At 47.2% G+C, this 18463-nt stretch overlaps 1 protein-coding gene across 4 annotated transcripts in view; it reads left to right on the forward strand.

The window, feature by feature from the left end:
- Nucleotides 1–18463, forward strand: part of LOC112104185 (kazrin) — a 400475-nt gene that overhangs the window by 331340 nt on the left and 50672 nt on the right. For 3 of the 4 annotated variants that reach the window (XM_029913544.1, XM_029913546.1, XM_029913545.1), the window contains exons 5-8: nucleotides 1551–1740; nucleotides 5295–5425; nucleotides 9852–9902; nucleotides 13427–16116. In XM_029913544.1, the coding sequence (XP_029769404.1) occupies nucleotides 1551–1740; nucleotides 5295–5425; nucleotides 9852–9902; nucleotides 13427–13594 (540 nt within the window). In that variant the 3' untranslated portion in view covers nucleotides 13595–16116. Of the gene's footprint in view, nucleotides 1–1550; nucleotides 1741–5294; nucleotides 5426–9851; nucleotides 9903–13426; nucleotides 16117–18463 lie in introns of those variants that run through there. The other variant, XM_026659996.2, reaches the window with a different exon arrangement.

Raw genomic sequence — 18463 nt, forward strand, 5'->3', positions numbered from 1 at the left:
CAGTGTGTGCTGTGTGTTTTGTTGATTCCTCACTGCTGTAATGGCAGCATAAGAGCAGGACTTGGGAGTCACTTTCTTAGCATTAAATGGAGTTTGGTAGAACAGATTAGACAAAGCATTAAGTAGGATGCCCGGGGGGAAGGGGGAAAGAGGGAATTGGATGCATAAGAGAGTTTGGATTTTGTTTTTAATATATTGTATCACACAGTCTGTCTTTTCCCTGCTTGTAGTCAGTGGGAATATTGCATAGGTAAGTTGAGTATTCGCTCCAAAGCTACAAAAAAAATACCAGTAAATCGCGATTTGATTGGGGTTTTTTTCTTCCTCTTTAGTTTTTAAAAAGCGAATCACTTACCAATAATGGTTCCTCCCCAGGGACACGATCCAGAGTCCATCAAAGGGACGACTCTCATTGACTTCAGCAGGCTTTGGCTCAGGTACATAGGAGCTGATCCTGCACCCACTGACTCCACTGAGAGCAGGATTGGGCCCCAAAGGTGTCATGCATGGCTCCGGGTTCGTGGCTCACATGTCCTGCAGTGCAACATTTGGGGTGTTCCCCAAAGAAACCCATTGCAAGGCTCGGGGCAGAGAAAGGGGTGTGCACGGCCTGTTGCTGCCAACAGCTCCATTTGTACCTTAGGAGCAAATTCATGCCCTCCTTGTTCCTCTGAAGTCCGACCAAAGGCACCGCATCATTTAATGCGACAGACCCTGATCCTTTAATCTGATCACTGACCTACCTCGACATCTGCACAGAGTCCCAGGGAAGTCAACAGGGGGCATAAAGGGACCACAGGCAGGGATCAAAATGCAGGACTGGGCCTTTAATAAGTGACACCTTGAGGGACTGGAAAAAACCCAACCAGCCTATGATTTCCAAGGCACTTCAGAACTGTGGAAATATTCTGTGTTGTCCTAGTTATAAAACATGGAGTGAATCATGGGAGCTATTCTCTGCTGGCTAATTAAAAGGTACAGTCAAGCAACGGGCACCTCTTTAATGAGAATTTTCAAATTATTTTTACTTTGTAGATGCTTCTGTTTAATTTTTCAAAAAAGCAAAATATTGAACAGGGGGAAAGCGTCCCTCTGAGCCTGCCAAGTCCACCGGGAACAGCAGAAGAACAAACAGGCCCGTTTAACACATCTGAACCAAAGCCAACCACTGACTTTCTCTGTGTGCCTTTGCCTTTCTTCATGAAATTTGGCACCGCTTACTGTATAAATCACTGGCTCCTGTATTTGCAGGAACAGCTGTTTCAGTTTTTGGTCCAGGTTTCTCTCGAAGGTAAATCACACGCTAACGCTTTGTTGTGCTGTTTTTGTTTTCTTTGTGATGACCAAATAGGTTTGACTTCAACTGGCCAGCCTACCCCAGCTCAATCACTTATGCTTAGTCTTACCTGGGGGCTGCCGGAAAGCCGGGGCTGGCCCCCGTGCGTTGTGTTAGCCCCTCTGCACAGGGGTGACTCGAACGCACTGCAATCCGAGTGCTGTCTTGAGAGAAGTGTTTCATTGTCTTGTGTTTTGTTCTTTTATCCCATCAGGCCAAGCAGTCCTTAGCCACGTTAACCAAGGATGTCCCCAAGCGTCACTCGTTAGCCATGCCAGGCGAGACCGTGTTGAATGGGAATCAGGAATGGGTGATGCAGGCGGATCTCCCGCTCACAGCTGCTATCCGGCAGAGCCAGCAGACGCTTTATCATGCGCACCCCCAGCATTCAGCAGACCGACAAGGTGAGCCCCTAGCCAGCCACAAACCCCTTTGGGAAACCTCTGTGATCTCGTCTGCCTTTAAGACGATGGCATTCTTGATGAAATTGAGAACCGCCTTGTTCCAGCAAAGGGTTAGTCTTGTGTACTGTGGCAGGGAGGGAAATAAAGTCCAGTAGCTTGGTATGACTCCGCTCCAAGGAGAGGCGGGTATAGGAGAAAGATTTAAATACATATGAGAGTTCCGGAGGCATGAGGCCAGATCCCCAGGTCGTAGCTACACTGGAGCCAATGTATCTATGCCAGTCGACACCTGCTGAGGATCTGGCCCACAGCCTTGAGCCAACTTTGATCTGAAGCTTAACAATTTCCCTTTTGAATGTCAACAATTCTCATTCATTTTAAAATTAGGGTTTATCTTCAACACTGAGGATTTTCACCCCTGTATTCCCCTCTTTCAGATGAGGTGTAAGCCTGAGGCCTTCGGGTCATTGAAGTTTTAGGATTCTTTTGAACCCCAGTTAAGATAAATTATGTTCTGCCCCCTAAAATCCCTCCTGCGGGATCCAGTGAATACACAACATTCTTTGTTCCTTCCTGTTCCAAGCGGTTACGCAGTACTGCAGTGCCCTGTAACAGCTGCCACCTTTCACCCCAGAGGTTGGCTGAGTTTCAGTGGTTGGGCTGATGTCATCCTCAGCTCTCTCTTTCTTGTCTCCTCCAGATGTTGTAAGGCTTAATCGAGGCCTAGCTGTAAAGCATGTGGAGATGTTTGGAGAAGGGGTGCTGTGGGAGGGCAAGGGATTCACTGCTTCTACCCTCTGTGGTACAAGTCTCTCCCATGGTTTGACAAGGGCATGTAAGAAACCCAACCAGGTCTCAAAATACAGATTCAGACCCAGGCTGCTATGCATAACCTCCCCTTCCCCTGTGGCTTCAAAGTCTGGAGACTCTGCCAGCTGGGCAGCCTCCTGAACTAATCCCCTTTCAGGGAGCAGCTTCAACTCCGCTTCAGAGCAGCAGGCTGGAGTAAATGGAGGCTGGTCTCCCCGCTCTCTGCCTTCCACGCTGTGAACTGGGGCCAGGATGTTCAAACCTGGGGGCGTAGAGTTGGCCATCCGAGTAAGGGGCCTGACTTTCCAAGCAGCCACAGTCAATGGGAGCTCGGCACTTCTGGAAATCAGGGCCCGCGCTTAGGCACCTAATAATAATGGATCTGTCTTTATTATCTGTACTGCAGTAGCACATTAAAGCCCCCGGTGAGATCCGGCCCTCCTTGTGCCAGGCACTGTACAAACGCATAGTAAGAGAGAGTCCCTGCCATGTAGAGCTGAACAAGCTAAATGGATGTAGCTGCCTAGCTTGAAATGTCCACACTGGAAAGCATTGGTCTCACTGGAGCCTATATTCTCCTGCTTGAGTGCATGATGCTGTTTCAAGGCCACCAAGCAGGCTTTGCCCTCTTCCCTTTCAATTCTAAGATACCCTATGTGCTCTCCCTGTTCCAATAACCTACCCAGCACCCCAACTGTTTGCAACCAAATCCCAGGCCTCGGGAAGCAGCAGTTCCCAGCCTTTCCTGAGAGGTGATCTCAAAGGCGTCCGCGCCTCGTTCCTTTAAGCCCTGCAAAGGCAGATCAGGGAGGAGGATGCATTTGCTCAGAAGTCGGCGGCGAGCACTACGCTGCAGAGGAATTTGTTCGCAAGCAGAAGGGCTTGCCATAGGTGGTTGCCCTGCAGTGGTGGGTGACTCCAGGAGATTTTCGAAGGAGCCTAAGGGAGTTAGACACCCAGCTCCCATTCGGAATTAGGTATCTTACTCTCTTAGCTGCTTTTGAAAAACCCCGTCAGCGTGTTCAGGAAACACTTTGGGATCCATTTGGATTAAAGCTGTGTGCTCAACAAAAGGACATTATCCTTCTTTCTCACAAGGCATAGGTGATACCTGGGCCTGGATGGGCTCCAAGGATCCCGTTTTTAACCACAACAATAATCTTTGCTCTTCTGTAGCGCTGTTCACATGGGGATCTCAAAGCACTTTACAGACATTAATGTACTGAAGTGACTATTACTTTCCTCATTTGCAAGTGGGGTACCTGGAGCCCAAACATTAAAGAACTTGCCCATGGCCACAGAACACGTCTCTGTCACAGGCAGGCATGGCACCCAGGTGTCCTCACGGCCAGTGCTGTGCTCAAACCATTGCCCCGTGCTGGAGTCGTCCGGCACAATAGAGCTTCATTTCGGTGCCTTTCATGCTCAGGGACTCACCAAGGAAAGTGACTATTGGGATGGTCATTATCATCTCAAACTATTGAGTAGCAACCCTGGGGAGCCCCCACCACGGGCAGGAAGGATGGAAAAAAACAGTAACTTATTAGCGTGTCATCATCTGAAATGTAAGAAATTCCCACAAAAAAATGTTTGCAGCCATATTAGAGCTTGAACACTATGTAGGGCCAATTGGACCAGCCTACAAACTTCTAGGGTGAGTTGTTTTAAAAGGACAATATCAAGAGTGTTTGTTTTTAAATATGTTCATTTAATCTTCCCAGTTGACAAATATCATCATAAATTAGTGATAGATTAAATTCATTCACCTTTGACTATGAAATTAGTCTGGTCGGTTTCTGAGTCTCCCACCACAGCACCGTGCTCCGGGGTTTGACTTCACAATATTGCAAGGGACTGTCTGGATCTTAAACAAGAAAACCTGCAACATTTATTAATGTTTCTATTCATCCTTTCTGTCTTTTACCCACCAAACCTAACTATGGGGCCCAGACTAAATTGATCGTGTTCCTTTGAGCAAACCGCATTCCACGTGGGGCCAAAGAAAGTCGTTATGTTATTTAGCTTGGATTATGAAGATGCTTCTCCCTTTGGCACAAGTTGTTACCCATCTAACTAATTATCATAGAATCATAGAAGATTAGGGTTGGAAGAGACCTCAGGAGGTCATCTAGTCCAACCCCCTGCTCAAAGCAGGACCAACACCCACTAAATCATCCTAGCCAGGGCTTTGTCAAGCTGGGCCTTAAAAACCTCTAAGGAAGGTGATTCCACCACCTCCCTAGGTCACCCATTCCAGTGCTTCACCACCCTCCTAGTGAAATAGTGTTTCCTAATATCCAACCTACACCTCCCCCACTGCAACTTGAAACCATTACTCCTTGTTCTGTCAGGGTCTAAATAAAGAAGGGAGACTAAGGATCTTTACAGATAGGGAACAGAAGCTCAGAGAAATGTTGGGATTTGCCCAAGCTCACGCAGTTAAGTTGCGGCAGAACCGGGACCTGAATCCAGGTCTCTAGTCCAACAGCTGAGCCATCGCACCCTCTCTATCTCTGCAGCTGCCCCCCAGAAGTTACAGGCAGGATAGCAGATCTGCAGCGTTATGCGGTGGTCTAAAGCATTCATCCAACGCCCCAGCCGGTGACTGTCTGTGTATAAACACAGCACTGGAGAGAACCAAATTCACAGACCGAGAATGGTGTAGTATCCGAGCTAAAGCAGGGAGGGCACAGAGATGAACATACTAATTCCACTGAGCCCTAACTCTGCTCCTTGCCTTCCAGCTGTCAGAGTGAGTCCGTGCCATTCACGGCAGCCTTCCATCATCTCCGATGCATCAGCAGCAGAAGGCGATAGGTCATCGACGCCAAGTGACATCAACTCGCCCCGGCATCGGACGCATTCCCTCTGCAATGTAAGGCAGTTGTGAGGTCGTTTGTGACTCTTAACATCCGTGCCAATGTTTCTAACCCTAACCATCGCTCTTACCTGCTTGTCTTTTGCCAGCCCTTCTTCTGGGGCCTGAGCCAAAGCCCACCAACGACAAGGCAAAGCCTCTCACCGGGCTTTCGATCAGGCTATTCATGTAAATCCTGAGTTTGAATGGGACTTAAAACTACCCACATACCAACCAGGAGTTGGTTCTACACTGCCTGACTCTGTGTGCTCACTTGCACCTCTGCAAAGTGCGTGTCCCTGGCTCTCACTTTGCACTGGCGGCCACGCCCACACACAGTACGAGGCAGTGGGGAATCCACGTCCCTCTTTTCAAGAGCTGTGCAAAAATGTTGCATCTCTGATTTTAGTAAAAAGTCCTGAAGAAACAACTATAATTTTGTGCCAGGCCCTTATTTTTGCAGCCCGGAACATGGATTGCAAAGAGGTTGATTGAAATGGCAGTTTTCCTAACTAGCCATTCGGAATCTCTCAGGTTTCCGGGGGAGGAACAAGCTTCAACAAAGCGAAAATGTATGAACGTACTTAAAAACAGATCCATGTTCGAGTTGGACCTGGACTGAGACTTTGACAAAGTGTTTCTCCCCTCGGGCTCCATGTTCTAGGTTTTGATTGAGGACGTGCAGAGCTTTACAGTTTCTCATGATGTGACGTCCCCTTCCCCCTCCCCCTCCCCATCAATCAAAATTGAGCCACTGAGACCGAGTTTCACTCTCAGCCTTCAAGTTCCTCTGAATCAAACTTGAGAGCTGGGAAGCCATATGAGTCAAAATGAAAACAGGGTTTGTCAAACTCCCTGTGAACTGAAGAGGCACAGAGCTTCCAGCCACAATCACTGGGTCAACCGCACACTTGCAGCACCGGGGACAGAACCTACCCTTTTCCTCTCCAAAAGCGTAGCTGTGAGTTTAAAGGAGACTCTCCATTAGCGAACAGATTTAGGGCTGATACTTTCTCTAGCCACTAGAGGGAGACATGATCTCACACACTGAGCTGGTGTGAATCCACATTTCTGCTCTCCTTTTACACTGGTATAAATCTACAGTAATTCCATCCGTGAAGTTACTCTTGATGTATAACACTGTGTAAATGAGAACAGAATTCGGCCCTTTGCATTCCACATTTTTTAAGTTGGGGGAGGGGAGAAAGAGAGCGGCAGCCTTTTCTACCAATGACAGAAGCAAAGAAAGATCGGCCAGGAGTCTGTTGCTTCGGTATCAATAGAATTGATTTAAATGACTGGAGTGACGGCGTGGAAGAGAATTTTTCAAAGTTCAATAGAGAAAATACATTGGAAGGTGCAGGAAATATCCAGAAACATTGCAGTGGGAGAGCAGAGAGGTTATACGGTTCATAATTAAGATAACCTGGCTAATAAATGCAGATAAATGTAACTTAATTCTAGGAGTTCAGTGAGTGAGCATTTACCAGATAAGAAAGCCCTGCAGCATATGCTGACTAAGGCAACCATACAGGAATGAGGGCTGGTCCCCACTAACCCCCCAGTTCGAACTAAGATACGCAACTTCAGCGAAGTCGAAGTATCTTAGTTCGAACTATAAGGTACTTACCGCGGGTCCACACGTGGCAGGCAGGCTCCCCCATCGACTCCGCATACTCCTCTCACGGAGCAGGAGTACCGGTGTCGACGGCGAGCACTTCCGGGATCGATTTATCGCGTCTAGACAAGATGCGATAAATCGATCTCAGAAGATCGATTGCTTACCGCTGAACCCGGAGGTAAGTATAGACGTACCCTGAGAGAACAATCTCCAAGCCCCTCGGGCAGTTGCCCCACTGCAATGAAGGAGAGAGATACGGGGTGTCTGCACTGTGCAGCCAGAAGAACAGTGTCGAACAGCCAGAAGAACAGAGGACTGGCCGGCTCAGTGTATTGATAACACACCCGTTAGCTGTGGGTCACCAGTTAAAGTCCAGCTCACGTCTGTAAGGCAGCATCTGATCACTCTGGAGTGACCTGAGTGGGGAGCGTTTGTCTCGCTCCTAGAGGCATCGGCATCGCCAAAGCCCACCCTCACAGCTGAGGCTCACCGAGCCTCTCGCTGGCAGGGAGACCAATGGGGGGGTGTGGCACAGGCTTGTCTGCACGTGAAAATTCATCCTGAATAAGGTACGGTACGAATTTAAAGCAGATTAACTATTCCTGATTCCAGAATACGGGCTTGTCTAGACCAACAGTTCACGGCAAGCTGGGATGTAAATCTACCTATTTCTAGCCTGCCACGCACTGTGTCCAGAATAGACCCTGCTGCCGTGCACCGGCAGTTCTTGTGTGCTTTGAGCTCCCCCTCTTTGAAATGGGAGCAGATTAAAGTGCATTAGGGAACTTTCAGTGCACGACAGCAGCGTCCAGACAGCCAGTGAGTGTGCAGCAGGCTAGTGTGGGGTAGATTTTCACCTCAGTTTACCATGCACAAACTGTCTGTGTAAACAAGCCCTAAGAGTGTCTGTTTCCAAGTTAGTTTAAGTAGCTTTCCTACAGAAAGGACCGATTGGATTAAACTAAGGTCTGGTCTATACTACCCGCCTGAATCGGCGGGTAGAAATCGACCTCTCGGGGATCGATTTATCGCGTCCCGTCGGGACGCGACAATCGATCCCCAAATCGGCGCTCTAACTCCACCAGGGGAGGTGGTAGTAAGCGCCGCCGACAAAAAGCCGCAGAAGTCGATTTTGCCGCCGTCCTCACAACGGGGTAAGTCGGCTGTGATACGTCGAATTCAGCTACGCTATTCATGTAGCTGAATTTGCGTATCTTAAATCGACTCCCCCCTGTAGTGTAGATGTAGCCTAATTCAGAATAAGGCACTCCTATTCTGGAACAAGGGCATCCACACATGGCGTTAATCGGGAATAGCTCATCTGAAATAACTCGCTGTGGAGACAAGCCCTTAGAGCTAACTTTTAGTGAGCAGATTTATTTGTGTGGCTTTTGTAGTTTGACAGTCATGCTTTCACGGTGGCTGTTCCTCCCATTTCAAATAGTTTGTGTGTGTGTGTCTGTCTCACACACACACACACACACACACACACACAACCTCTCAGGCATGGTACGTTCCACCCAGTGGTTGTTTTTTTTCACTCCCTAGGTTTGATTAGTACTAGGATGGTGCTTCCTAGCTGGGTCTAAACCCAAATGGGCAGAATATGCGGCATCTTCCCAAATCCTTGTGCAAGCTGATAACAAGGCCATTTCCCATTGAGTCCTGGACCATTCCCACATAAAGCATCCAGCACCCTGAACAGTGCTGTACAAATAATGATTTATTACTAATTGGTGATAGTCAGGCACGTCCCCCCTCGTTAACGAGGGGCTAGCTTCAGTCCTCCTCGTTACATTTTTGCTTGACCAATTACATCCAGCCCCTGTGGCATATGAATCAAGATATAAGTCAGAGGGGATCTGAGTTCAGGGAGTAGATCTCAGTCTAAAGGAGCGTAAGCTGGTGTAAACTCCATGCTTAGGGGGCCAGAAGAGAAGGATGTAATAAAGAGCTGAGAAGAGGTAGTAAAGCAGGCCCGTCTCCACACCAAATTGGTCACTTGGCATGTCTGTTTCACCAATGCAGGCTCCTTTCCACCTGCTCACCAATGTGTAACTTATACCCATTGCCTTCGAACCTGGCCCGACACGAATTAATGTGACAATCTGTGGCATTTCCTATACCGGTCCAGAACCAGTGGCATTAGCCCTTGCTAACAGGCAGAGGCAGACCAACTCGGAACAGCATAAACGGTGGCTCAAGATTAAACTTTTCCTCTTTAGTTTTTTGACCTGGGAAAGGGACCTGGACCGAAATGTCTGCATTCGTCTGGATTTTATTTTTGTTACTAATGTGGGTTGGAAGGGTGCGTCTGGGCTCTGAGAAGCACACCGAAGTTCGGGTGTTTCTCAGAAATTTCTCTGGTTTGCAAAGATGAGACAAAGGTGCAGGAGTCGTGAGAACAAAGGGTTAAATGAATCTTGTCTCGGTTCAAGGGAGTTTGGTTGAGTTCAGCGGATTCACCCTTCTTTATTCTGAGATTCTGATTTTTCCAAAACCATGTTTGAATTTCCCTCTTGGTTGCCCTTAGCCTAGTCTCTGTGGCATAGTCTAGGGAACATACAGTTTTACCTGCCTCCGCATGATCTTCTCTTTTCCCAAACCCCACTTCTCCTTCCCAAAACAAATTGGCTTCAACATGAAACAGCAGCAACTTTGCAACAGCTAATGCTCTGAAGCCCAGAAATAAGCAGGATTTCCAGAGAGAGAGCTGCTGGGTGTGCGTTTATATCCCTGGGCCGGTTTTGCTCTAGCAGTGCTGTGTGGTACTAGGACTGTGTTTATGCTGTTTCAATGTGATCTGTCTCCTTCTACCGGTAGGGGGATAGTCCTGGACCGGTACAGAAGAACTTGCACAACCCAATTGTACAGGTAGGAAACCAATTGCCTTTCTTGACCAATCTCCTAATGAAATACAGTTTATTAGTGCGCAGCGTGGTTGACACACACACATGGTGCAGAGGCCAGAGTCATGTGAAATGCCGAATAGGTATATTGTAAGGGCTTGTCTACACTACCGCGCAGGGTCGATCTAAGCTACGTGAATAGCGTAGCTGAAGTCGACATACTTCGATCTACTCACCGCGGCGTCTTCACTGCGGTAAGTCAACAGCTGGCGCTCTCCCGTCGATTCCGCTTGCGCTTCTAGTTCTGGTGGAGTACCGGAGTTGACGGGAGAGCGCTCAGCGGTCGATTTATCGTGTCTAGACTAGACATGATAAATTGACCCCCCCTGAATCGATTGCTGCCCGCCGATCCGGCGGGTAGTGTAGACAAGCCCCAAGTATATAGGTAGACCATGATCGGTAACATCTGTCAGCTTTGGAAATGGGTCTGAATGAAAACTCTGGATTTGAGCCACCCTCAACTTTGGAGCCAGAGCCAAACTCTCTGACTCCAGCCCAGCTGCAGTCGAGGAGATGAGAGAAGAGTTCAGGCATCACATTTCAGAGAGAATGGCAGATACTGGGAATAGCAGTTGCCTTTTTAGAGAGGGGGATGGGCCCGCAAAAGAGTCCAATCTGGTGTAAATTGCACCTTCTGCCAGCTCCTCGGTATCTGTTACACCAGCGTAGGCTACGTCTACACCAGGAGCGAGGGAGGATGATTGCCAGACACACTCCTGCTAGCTCGAGGAGCTGCTAGTGCACTAAAAATAGCACAGCGCTGGCAGAACAGGCAGGGGTGAGCAGCGGCATGAGCTAGCTATGCTGGGTCCAGTCGGGTGGGTGCAGAACGGTGGAAACCAAAGTAACTGAGGCCCTGTCTACATGAAAGAAATGTGCAGTGGTGTAATTAAATGATGTGCTGCACCAGCCTCACACAGGGCTTCATCTGATGCATCATCGTCCCGTGACATCCCCCAGTAAGCTGCAGCTGGGGAGCCAGATAGGACTGGGGAACTGCATTGAAATAGCTACACTGTTGTAAATGTCCTTAGCAGACAGGACCTTCGACTCATTCCTCACCCGCCATTTGCACAAATGTACCTGTTCTGGAGTGAGACACTGGAGCTGGGGTTTGCTTCTTGACAGTATTTTTTAACTCCAAGACACTTTATTTGGAAAGAAAGTTTCAGGTAAACCACACATTGCGGTCTGAAAAGCAATGACATGAAAAGCAAAAGCAACGGCTGATCTGTCTCCAAGTTAGAGCCCGCTGCTACTAAAGAAAAACAAGAGGGGAGAAGGTTGATGAGAGAGATGAAACGGTTGAAACTCCTTTAGACTCAGAGTTTTCCCTTCACAAGGGTTTGTGTGAACATCGCCCACGTGGATTCACACTGCGGGGGGTTGGATTGCAGATGGGCCTGTGCCCCAGCTGTCCCTGAACTGTGTGGTGTTCCAAATATAAACAGGCCGCACCAAAACCCTGGGTCCAAACACTGACACCCCCGCCCCCCAGGAACACTTGTGGTGGTCAAAATCCAGCTGTAATAGAATCATAGAATATCAGGGTTGGAAGGGACCTCAGGAGGTCATCTAGTCCAACCTCCTGCTCAAAGCAGGACCAATCCCCAGACAGATTTTTGCCCCAGATCCCTAAATGGCCCCCTCAGGGATTGAACTCACAACCCTGGGTTTAGCAGGCCACTGCTCAAACCACTGAGCTATCCCTTCCCCCTTTTGACCCAGATTCCCCAAAGGTATTTAGGTTTCAATGGGAGTTAGACACCTACATTCTTTTGAGGCTCTGGGCCTTAGAGTCCTGTCTCCGGTTTGAATAAACCCAAACTTCAAGGCAGAGCTCAGTCAAACGACTCTCCTATTTTACCCGCAAAAACCCCCACACTAAGCCCAGTGTGAAACCCTGCCCCCCTTGAAGTAAATGGCAAAACTCCCACTTTGTAGGGTGAAATCTTGACTCCACTAAATCCTCCCAGGTTTGCTCAAAAGTTTCCATAGGCTTTCTGACACACTGACCCAAGTTTTGAGCTTGTTCTGTCTGGTTCTAGTGCTTTAGCCTAAGTTAAAGAACAGGTAGGTGAGTCCATGGGGTCAGGGCCGGCTCTACTGTTTTTGCCGCCCCAAGCAGCACGCCGAATTGCCGCTGCAGACGGCGGGGGCAGTCTGTGCGCTGTTAGGGTGGCACGCGCGTTTCCGCGGCAGCGGCAATTCGGCGCGCTGCTCGGGGCGGCAAAAACACACGGAGTGCCGCCCCTTGCAGATTGCCGCCCCAAGCACCTGGTTGGAATGCTGGTGCCTGGAGCTGGCCCTGCATGGGGTTATGTAAAAGTGCTACATTCTGCACAAAGCAATGCACCTGAATTTAAGAAAACAAGAACTTCCATCATATTCATCTGCAATCCTCTCCCCAGGCACCACCGTGCCAGAGTTTCTCTGTAGCATCCTTCCACTTAAAGCTCCCCTCTGGCTCTCATTAAGTTGAATGAGACTTTTGCTACAATGCGAGGGGCACTGGCAGAGCTAGGGGTGGATCCCAGGGCTGGGCTAGCAGGGACTGCAGGTCGGGAGTGAGGGGCTCAGATCCCATTTCCTTAGGCTGAGGTTGGTTGCTTTTGGATTGCAGGAAAGGGGGTTATTGGGGCTGGATTTTTTTTTCCCTCACTCTGGTGCTGGAATTTATTAGACCCTGTTGCCTTTTCACAAAGTACTATTAATTTGAATAATATCTCCAATGCATGGATACTATGTAAATAAATATTACGGTTATTATTTAGGATAAGAGACGGTCCAAGTACAGGGTCCAAACCAAAGCCCAATTAGCCTTCAGTGACATCAGATTAGGCCCTTATTAATTTCTGCACATATTTTAAAATACACCAATAGGCACCTGCCCGCTGCTCGGGGTGCCTAACCTGTAAATGAAAAATTACAACGTAGATAGGCCAGGGACAGCCCCTAAACATCTCCACCTCAACCCACAGGCTCCGCCCCAGCTTGCCTGGAAGAGCAACAACTCCAGGCTCTTGTGGACCCGAGGGTGGGGAGCAAATTCCAAAATGGAGGGCCCCTGCCAGCAGCTCCTTCTCATTTACATTACGGGAGCTCCAGCTCGAGCGCTGTTGCTGACTGTGTAGGCGTTCTCCTGACTGCCTGGACCATCCCCTTGCCCTAGTTATCAAGGCTGAGATATTTAAAGCCACCAAAGGAATTTGGATGTCTGTGCACTTCACAGACCCTTAGATGGAGATTTTTGAAAGCTAACCATCTTAGGGTTTTAGCCTGCTGCCCATCACCATAGCATCTGGGCACTTTCCACATAAAACCAATAGCTATAGCAGTCCCCAGTTGCCTCCATGGAGTCTCTGGCTCTTCTCCTTTCCCTCGTATAGTTCCTGCCCCACTCCAACCGGTGAGCACCTTCTCTCCCCAGATTGTTTATTGTCGACGCTCATGTTATTTCCCCTTCTTGCTTCTCCCTCCGCTTTGCAGTCTCTAGAGGACCTCGAAGACCAAAAACGAAAAAAGAAGAAAGAGAAGATGGGATTTGGTTCCATCTCCAGAGTATTTGCCAGAGGGAAGCAGCGGAAATCCCTAGACCCGGGCCTCTTTGATGGTACTGCTCCCGATTATTACATAGAGGAAGACGCAGACTGGTGACCCCTCCCCTCCCCAAGCTGGTAGCTTGCCTCCTTCCTCTGCTGCCGGTGTGCGTGCGTGGGTGGGTGTGTGGTTGTGTGTGTGCGGATGCATCTAACTAAAAAAAAGAAAGTGAGCCTTTTTCCTCTGCGTCGCCACTTCTGTAACTGATGTACATACTACAAACAAAGCCTGTGTGTGACTATGTTAACTGTTGTCTTTGGAGCGATGCAGTTGTGTTGTAATCCTCTCGTTTTGTTCCTATTTTTTGTTTTGTTTGGGTTTTTTGGTTTTTGATTTTTTTTTCTTCTTAATGAAACTTGAAACTTGAAGGACTGCTGTGTATTTGTAAATAACAAAAATATTGTGCACTTTGTGCTTGTGACGTCTCTTGTCCAAAAACGCTGTTTTCTTGAGCCCCTCATGTCGGTGCATTCTGTATCTGGTATGTTCTAAAAGTCAGGGGTTGGAGGGGACAGTATCCTATTCACAGGGTGCACCCGAGTTACAAAAACATTAGGCTCTGCCTATCCAGAAAGACCTTAAAATCTCACTCAGTGTGATGTCTTCCTGGCCAAAATCTCAGGAGGCAACACTGTTCTCTTTTTAATGCCTGTCAGCCTGGAATGATGGTTTAACTTTCCTCTGATTGTTTAGTTTAATTTATTTGCGCAAATCCAGAAGAGCTATTCTAACTAAATTATTGCATAAAGATTGGAATTTATATTTTTCCACAATGGTTTGGATGGGGATGGGAGGGTGTGTTTATACTGTACTGTTCTATTAAACTGCTGCCTGCAGAACTCGGGTAGGATTGGGTAGAAGCTGAGAGAAATCAGTTTTTCTATTTGTCTTTGTGGGGTTTTTTTTTTCCAAATGAATTTCTGTTGCATTTCTCTGTCTCGCATGCTAACATGGTGTACGTTTCCCCTATCCCGCAGTCGATCTAGACAGCAGGATCGGGGACCCAGATTGCTATATAGGAAGTATAACCAGGTCAGATATGTACAGATATCTTTATCTAAAACTATTTTAAAAATGCTCAACGTATTGGAAAAGAGCAACAGTGATATTTATTATGGAATAATGTAGCGGAAAATGTTAGACTGCAAAGCAGACCGGCCTTTTCAGTACTGCATGTATTTGGAAGGAAGCACTGACCTTTGCTTTGATTGTATTTTCTGTCCACAGAAACATACAATTCATTTTTGCCTCATGTCTGCGGCTTTTCCTATATACTGCATTCATTTGGGTTATTAATAAGAAAGGGGGATAAAGCGTGGCTTAAGGAACCAAGGCCCTGATTCAGCAATCCATCTCTTTGCAGGAAAGTACTTAAGTCCCATTGACTTCAATGTGACTTAAACACCATCTTAAAGTTATGTGCTTTGTTGAATGGGAACTAAAAGACTTCGGAGTAAAGTAGGGAGTGAGTCGGACTGTAAATATCAGGAAACAGCGTTGGATCAGATGCTTGGGGAACACTGGAAAACTGTTCTGTATCCAATGCTGTTAACTCAGTCCTGGGATATTTATTTTGTCTGTAAGAAAACTGGTCTGGGTCTGGGCTACTCCCGTCATTCGTCCCACAGTGCAGCAGTCTAATAGCTTTGGCGCCCCCAGGTAAGCAAAGCTGACAGGTGCATCTCTTCAACCCTTATTGTGGGGCATTGTTTCCTTCTAACTCTGCTTCGCAAGCAAACAAATGTGCATTTTGGAAAGACCAGGTAATTTGATGCAGTTGCTTCTGAAAAAAACCACGTCTGCTCAGTCTCTTCTAAATTCTAGTTTATTTGGAGGTGGAGATTTTTGCCAGTGCACCTAAAAGATTCAGAAGCACAAAGCCCACTCTTTTTACCGGGGACTTGTGCTCCTAAATCCATTAGGCTCTCTTCAAAATGTGATTCTTTTTCCCCCTCTTTCCACTAACATGCACAGCTATCTGGTTACTACAAAATACAGTGCGTCGTGCTTTAATGCTTACAATACAATTTTACGCTCTTAAATTTAAGATTATTTAATAAAATACTATTGTGTATTTTTTTTAATTCCAATACGTGCACCCTGTTTGAAAGGGATATTTTGTCTTTAATTATGAAACTAAAACACACAATACCACCATGCTACATTTCCTTCTAACAGAAGGATCTGGAGAAACCACAGGGGGTTAGGGAAAGTGGCTTTAAATACCTGCTCTGCTTTGCAACGGGGATGTGTCCAAAACCAGGGAGGGGGAGAACGACCCTGTTGCATCTTTCTCTGCAGAGGAACATTTTTATACATTTTTCCCCTCTCGTGTTTTTATCATTTAAAAACAAGCAAGCAAAACTCCTGGTTATTTTAGTAGTTTCCTTTTCATTTCAGCTTTTCTAAATTAGGAAATAATTCTAAAAAAGTTACTAAGAGGATGATTTATTTAAAAGAAAACTACAATTAATAGCATATGAATTATGGGTAATATTAGATTTAACTTTTCCCGCGTGAGTGGGGAAGAGTCCTTGAAGGCATGGATGCAAATATAAAAATATTAAAAAAATAAAAAAAAAAACCCTAAATAAAGCTTATTTTAAAGTATGAATGAATTCTATGTGATTTAATTGTTTCTAAGTTGTGTTTGCTAGGCCTGGATCCTTGGCTAGTCCAGGTGATTAAATTGGATCGTATATATTGTCACATACTGTAATACAAATTAAGTTTTTATACCACTTGCCAGCAGGGTAGCTGAAGCTCTGCTATGTATTTGTTCATTTCCTCAGAACCAGAGTTTGCCTAATATAGCGATTTCTTTCCAGCCAGTTGGGAAGGATTTGAAGTTTCAGAAACTTGACTCAACGCACATCTACAGAAGCTAGTGCAGCTTTGGAATCCCGTGACTGACATTTTTAGGTAGATTCCAAGAACTGCCTGGGGGGCGGGGAGAGAATCGAGGCCTATAGACAATAACTTTCATTTCCTCTTTAAAACTCACCTCCGCTGTCCAGTATTTTCCAGCCCTTGTGGCTGTGTCCACCTTAACAAAAGAAAGGGGCGGGGAAATATCTCCTTTCATGACTTGCCGATGAAAAATTATATATTTGAAGCTAAATCATTCCCTAGACAAGACAGCAAGGTGGAAGGGAGCAGAGACTCTGCTCATTGGGTCTTTGGCTGCAAGAAGCCCTGGCCAGCAAAGGATTCGAATAGGAGGACATGCTCTTAAGTCTGCCTTGCTTATCCTCTGAGCAGGAAAAACATGCAGACCCAAAAATCAAGGAGCTAGTATTTGCTGCTCATGGCAGTGTGAATGTCAGCTGACCATGGGGACTAGACGCCCCAACTCAGCCCACACTCTAAGGAAGCTATAGTTCGTAGGCTACCCTAACTGTGAATCACTGTCAGCCTCTTTCTCCCCATCATGTGCTGGATTCTATAGCTGCTATCAAGTACGGCAGCTGAGGACTGAACTGGCTTTCACAAAACCTGCGTGAAATTGAAATGCGCCCCCCCCCCTTTTCTTTTTAATTTCAACCCCAAGGTTTGGATGGACCTGAACATTTCCCCCCTGGTGCTGCCAACCCAAACATAGCAGGGTTCGCTAGAAAGTGAAACTCGTCTAGAAACAGCAGCTGAAACCGACTGGTCTAGTTTCACTGGTTTTGATTTTTCTTTGCATTTTGCTCAGTATGGAGGATGAAAGAACTATGTTAAAACTTTTTCTTTCACAAATCAAGACAGAGTGAGTAATAGGAGGCCAAACTGTTAGGCCCAATTCACCCACTGCCCCTCATTCTAAAGGTATATGGCTCCTAGTCTCACGTATCAGAGAATCTCTCAGTCCAATGTGTTTATCCCAGGCTAGCGTCCTCCTCACCGGACCGCACTCCAGCTCCACTACAGGGAGGCAGAGCATGGCCCTGTCTGCCTCTTGCAGGCCACCACCGTGTATGGGGGGAGGGGAGAGGAGGTAGGGGGACTTAAAGGGGAGAACATGGGGCCGTATGGGAATGAGTGGGGAAGAGGGAAATGGAGATTTGGGTGGAGAAAAAAATCCTAGCAAACACTGCAGAAGAAAAGAGGATGAGTGGGAGGAAAGGGAGAGGCTGTACAGAAAACCTGACCATCTTTCACGTCAGAGGGAACTTGAATTGGGCTGGCTTTGAATGCGTTGAATACTGTAGCACTCAAATGGGGGAAGTAGCAGCAGGCAAGTAATCTAACTTTAGTAGAGGAACCTAGGAAATCCTTACCTAGGGCAGCTCAATTTGGAGCGGCAGGGAAAACTGCAAATCCCAAACCATGCGTGAAACACACCCACTTGGTGAAGAACAGACGCCAGACCAGTCTCTTGAGCGAGTCCGACAGTGATGCTGAATCTGGGATCTGAGCTTTCCCATGGCTCGGGGATGTTTAGACCTGGGGGTTGCGTTTGGCCCCCGTACAGGGCCAGCTGTAAAGTTTGGACGTGGAGCCAAACTATTCTAAACTCTAAGGATCTTTGAACCAGGGATTTTGTCTCAGGCTTATCTCCCAGTCGATAGAGGGCGGTGACTTTTAGAGTTGGAACTGGCGGCGAGAATCTAGCAAAAGGTTTAGTAGACCAGAAAACCAGGCGGTGAAGTAAACGGTCTCCAACCTTGGGTTGTAAATCTTTCAAGGTGGCAGTTAGAATTTCATGACCAGTGCAAAATACAGTAGGAGCTGGGATAGGGAGCGGTGATCCCAGAGGCACCAGCAGGTAAGTAATTGCACCGTTCTGAGAAGAATATGGAAACAAAATGCAGGAGGGCAGAAAGCAGAGGCCTCTTTGTGGGAAACTTGGGGCTCTCTCGAGTGTCAAGTGGAGCAATTCCTGAGACGTTAACTAAGAACTTCTCCGATGATTATTCTGGTCCTCCAGTTGCTGGAACTTCA

Source organism: Terrapene carolina, unplaced genomic scaffold, assembly GCF_002925995.2.
Source record: "Terrapene carolina triunguis isolate 2854851 unplaced genomic scaffold, T_m_triunguis-2.0 Scaffold714, whole genome shotgun sequence".
Classification (NCBI taxonomy): domain Eukaryota; kingdom Metazoa; phylum Chordata; order Testudines; family Emydidae; genus Terrapene; species Terrapene triunguis.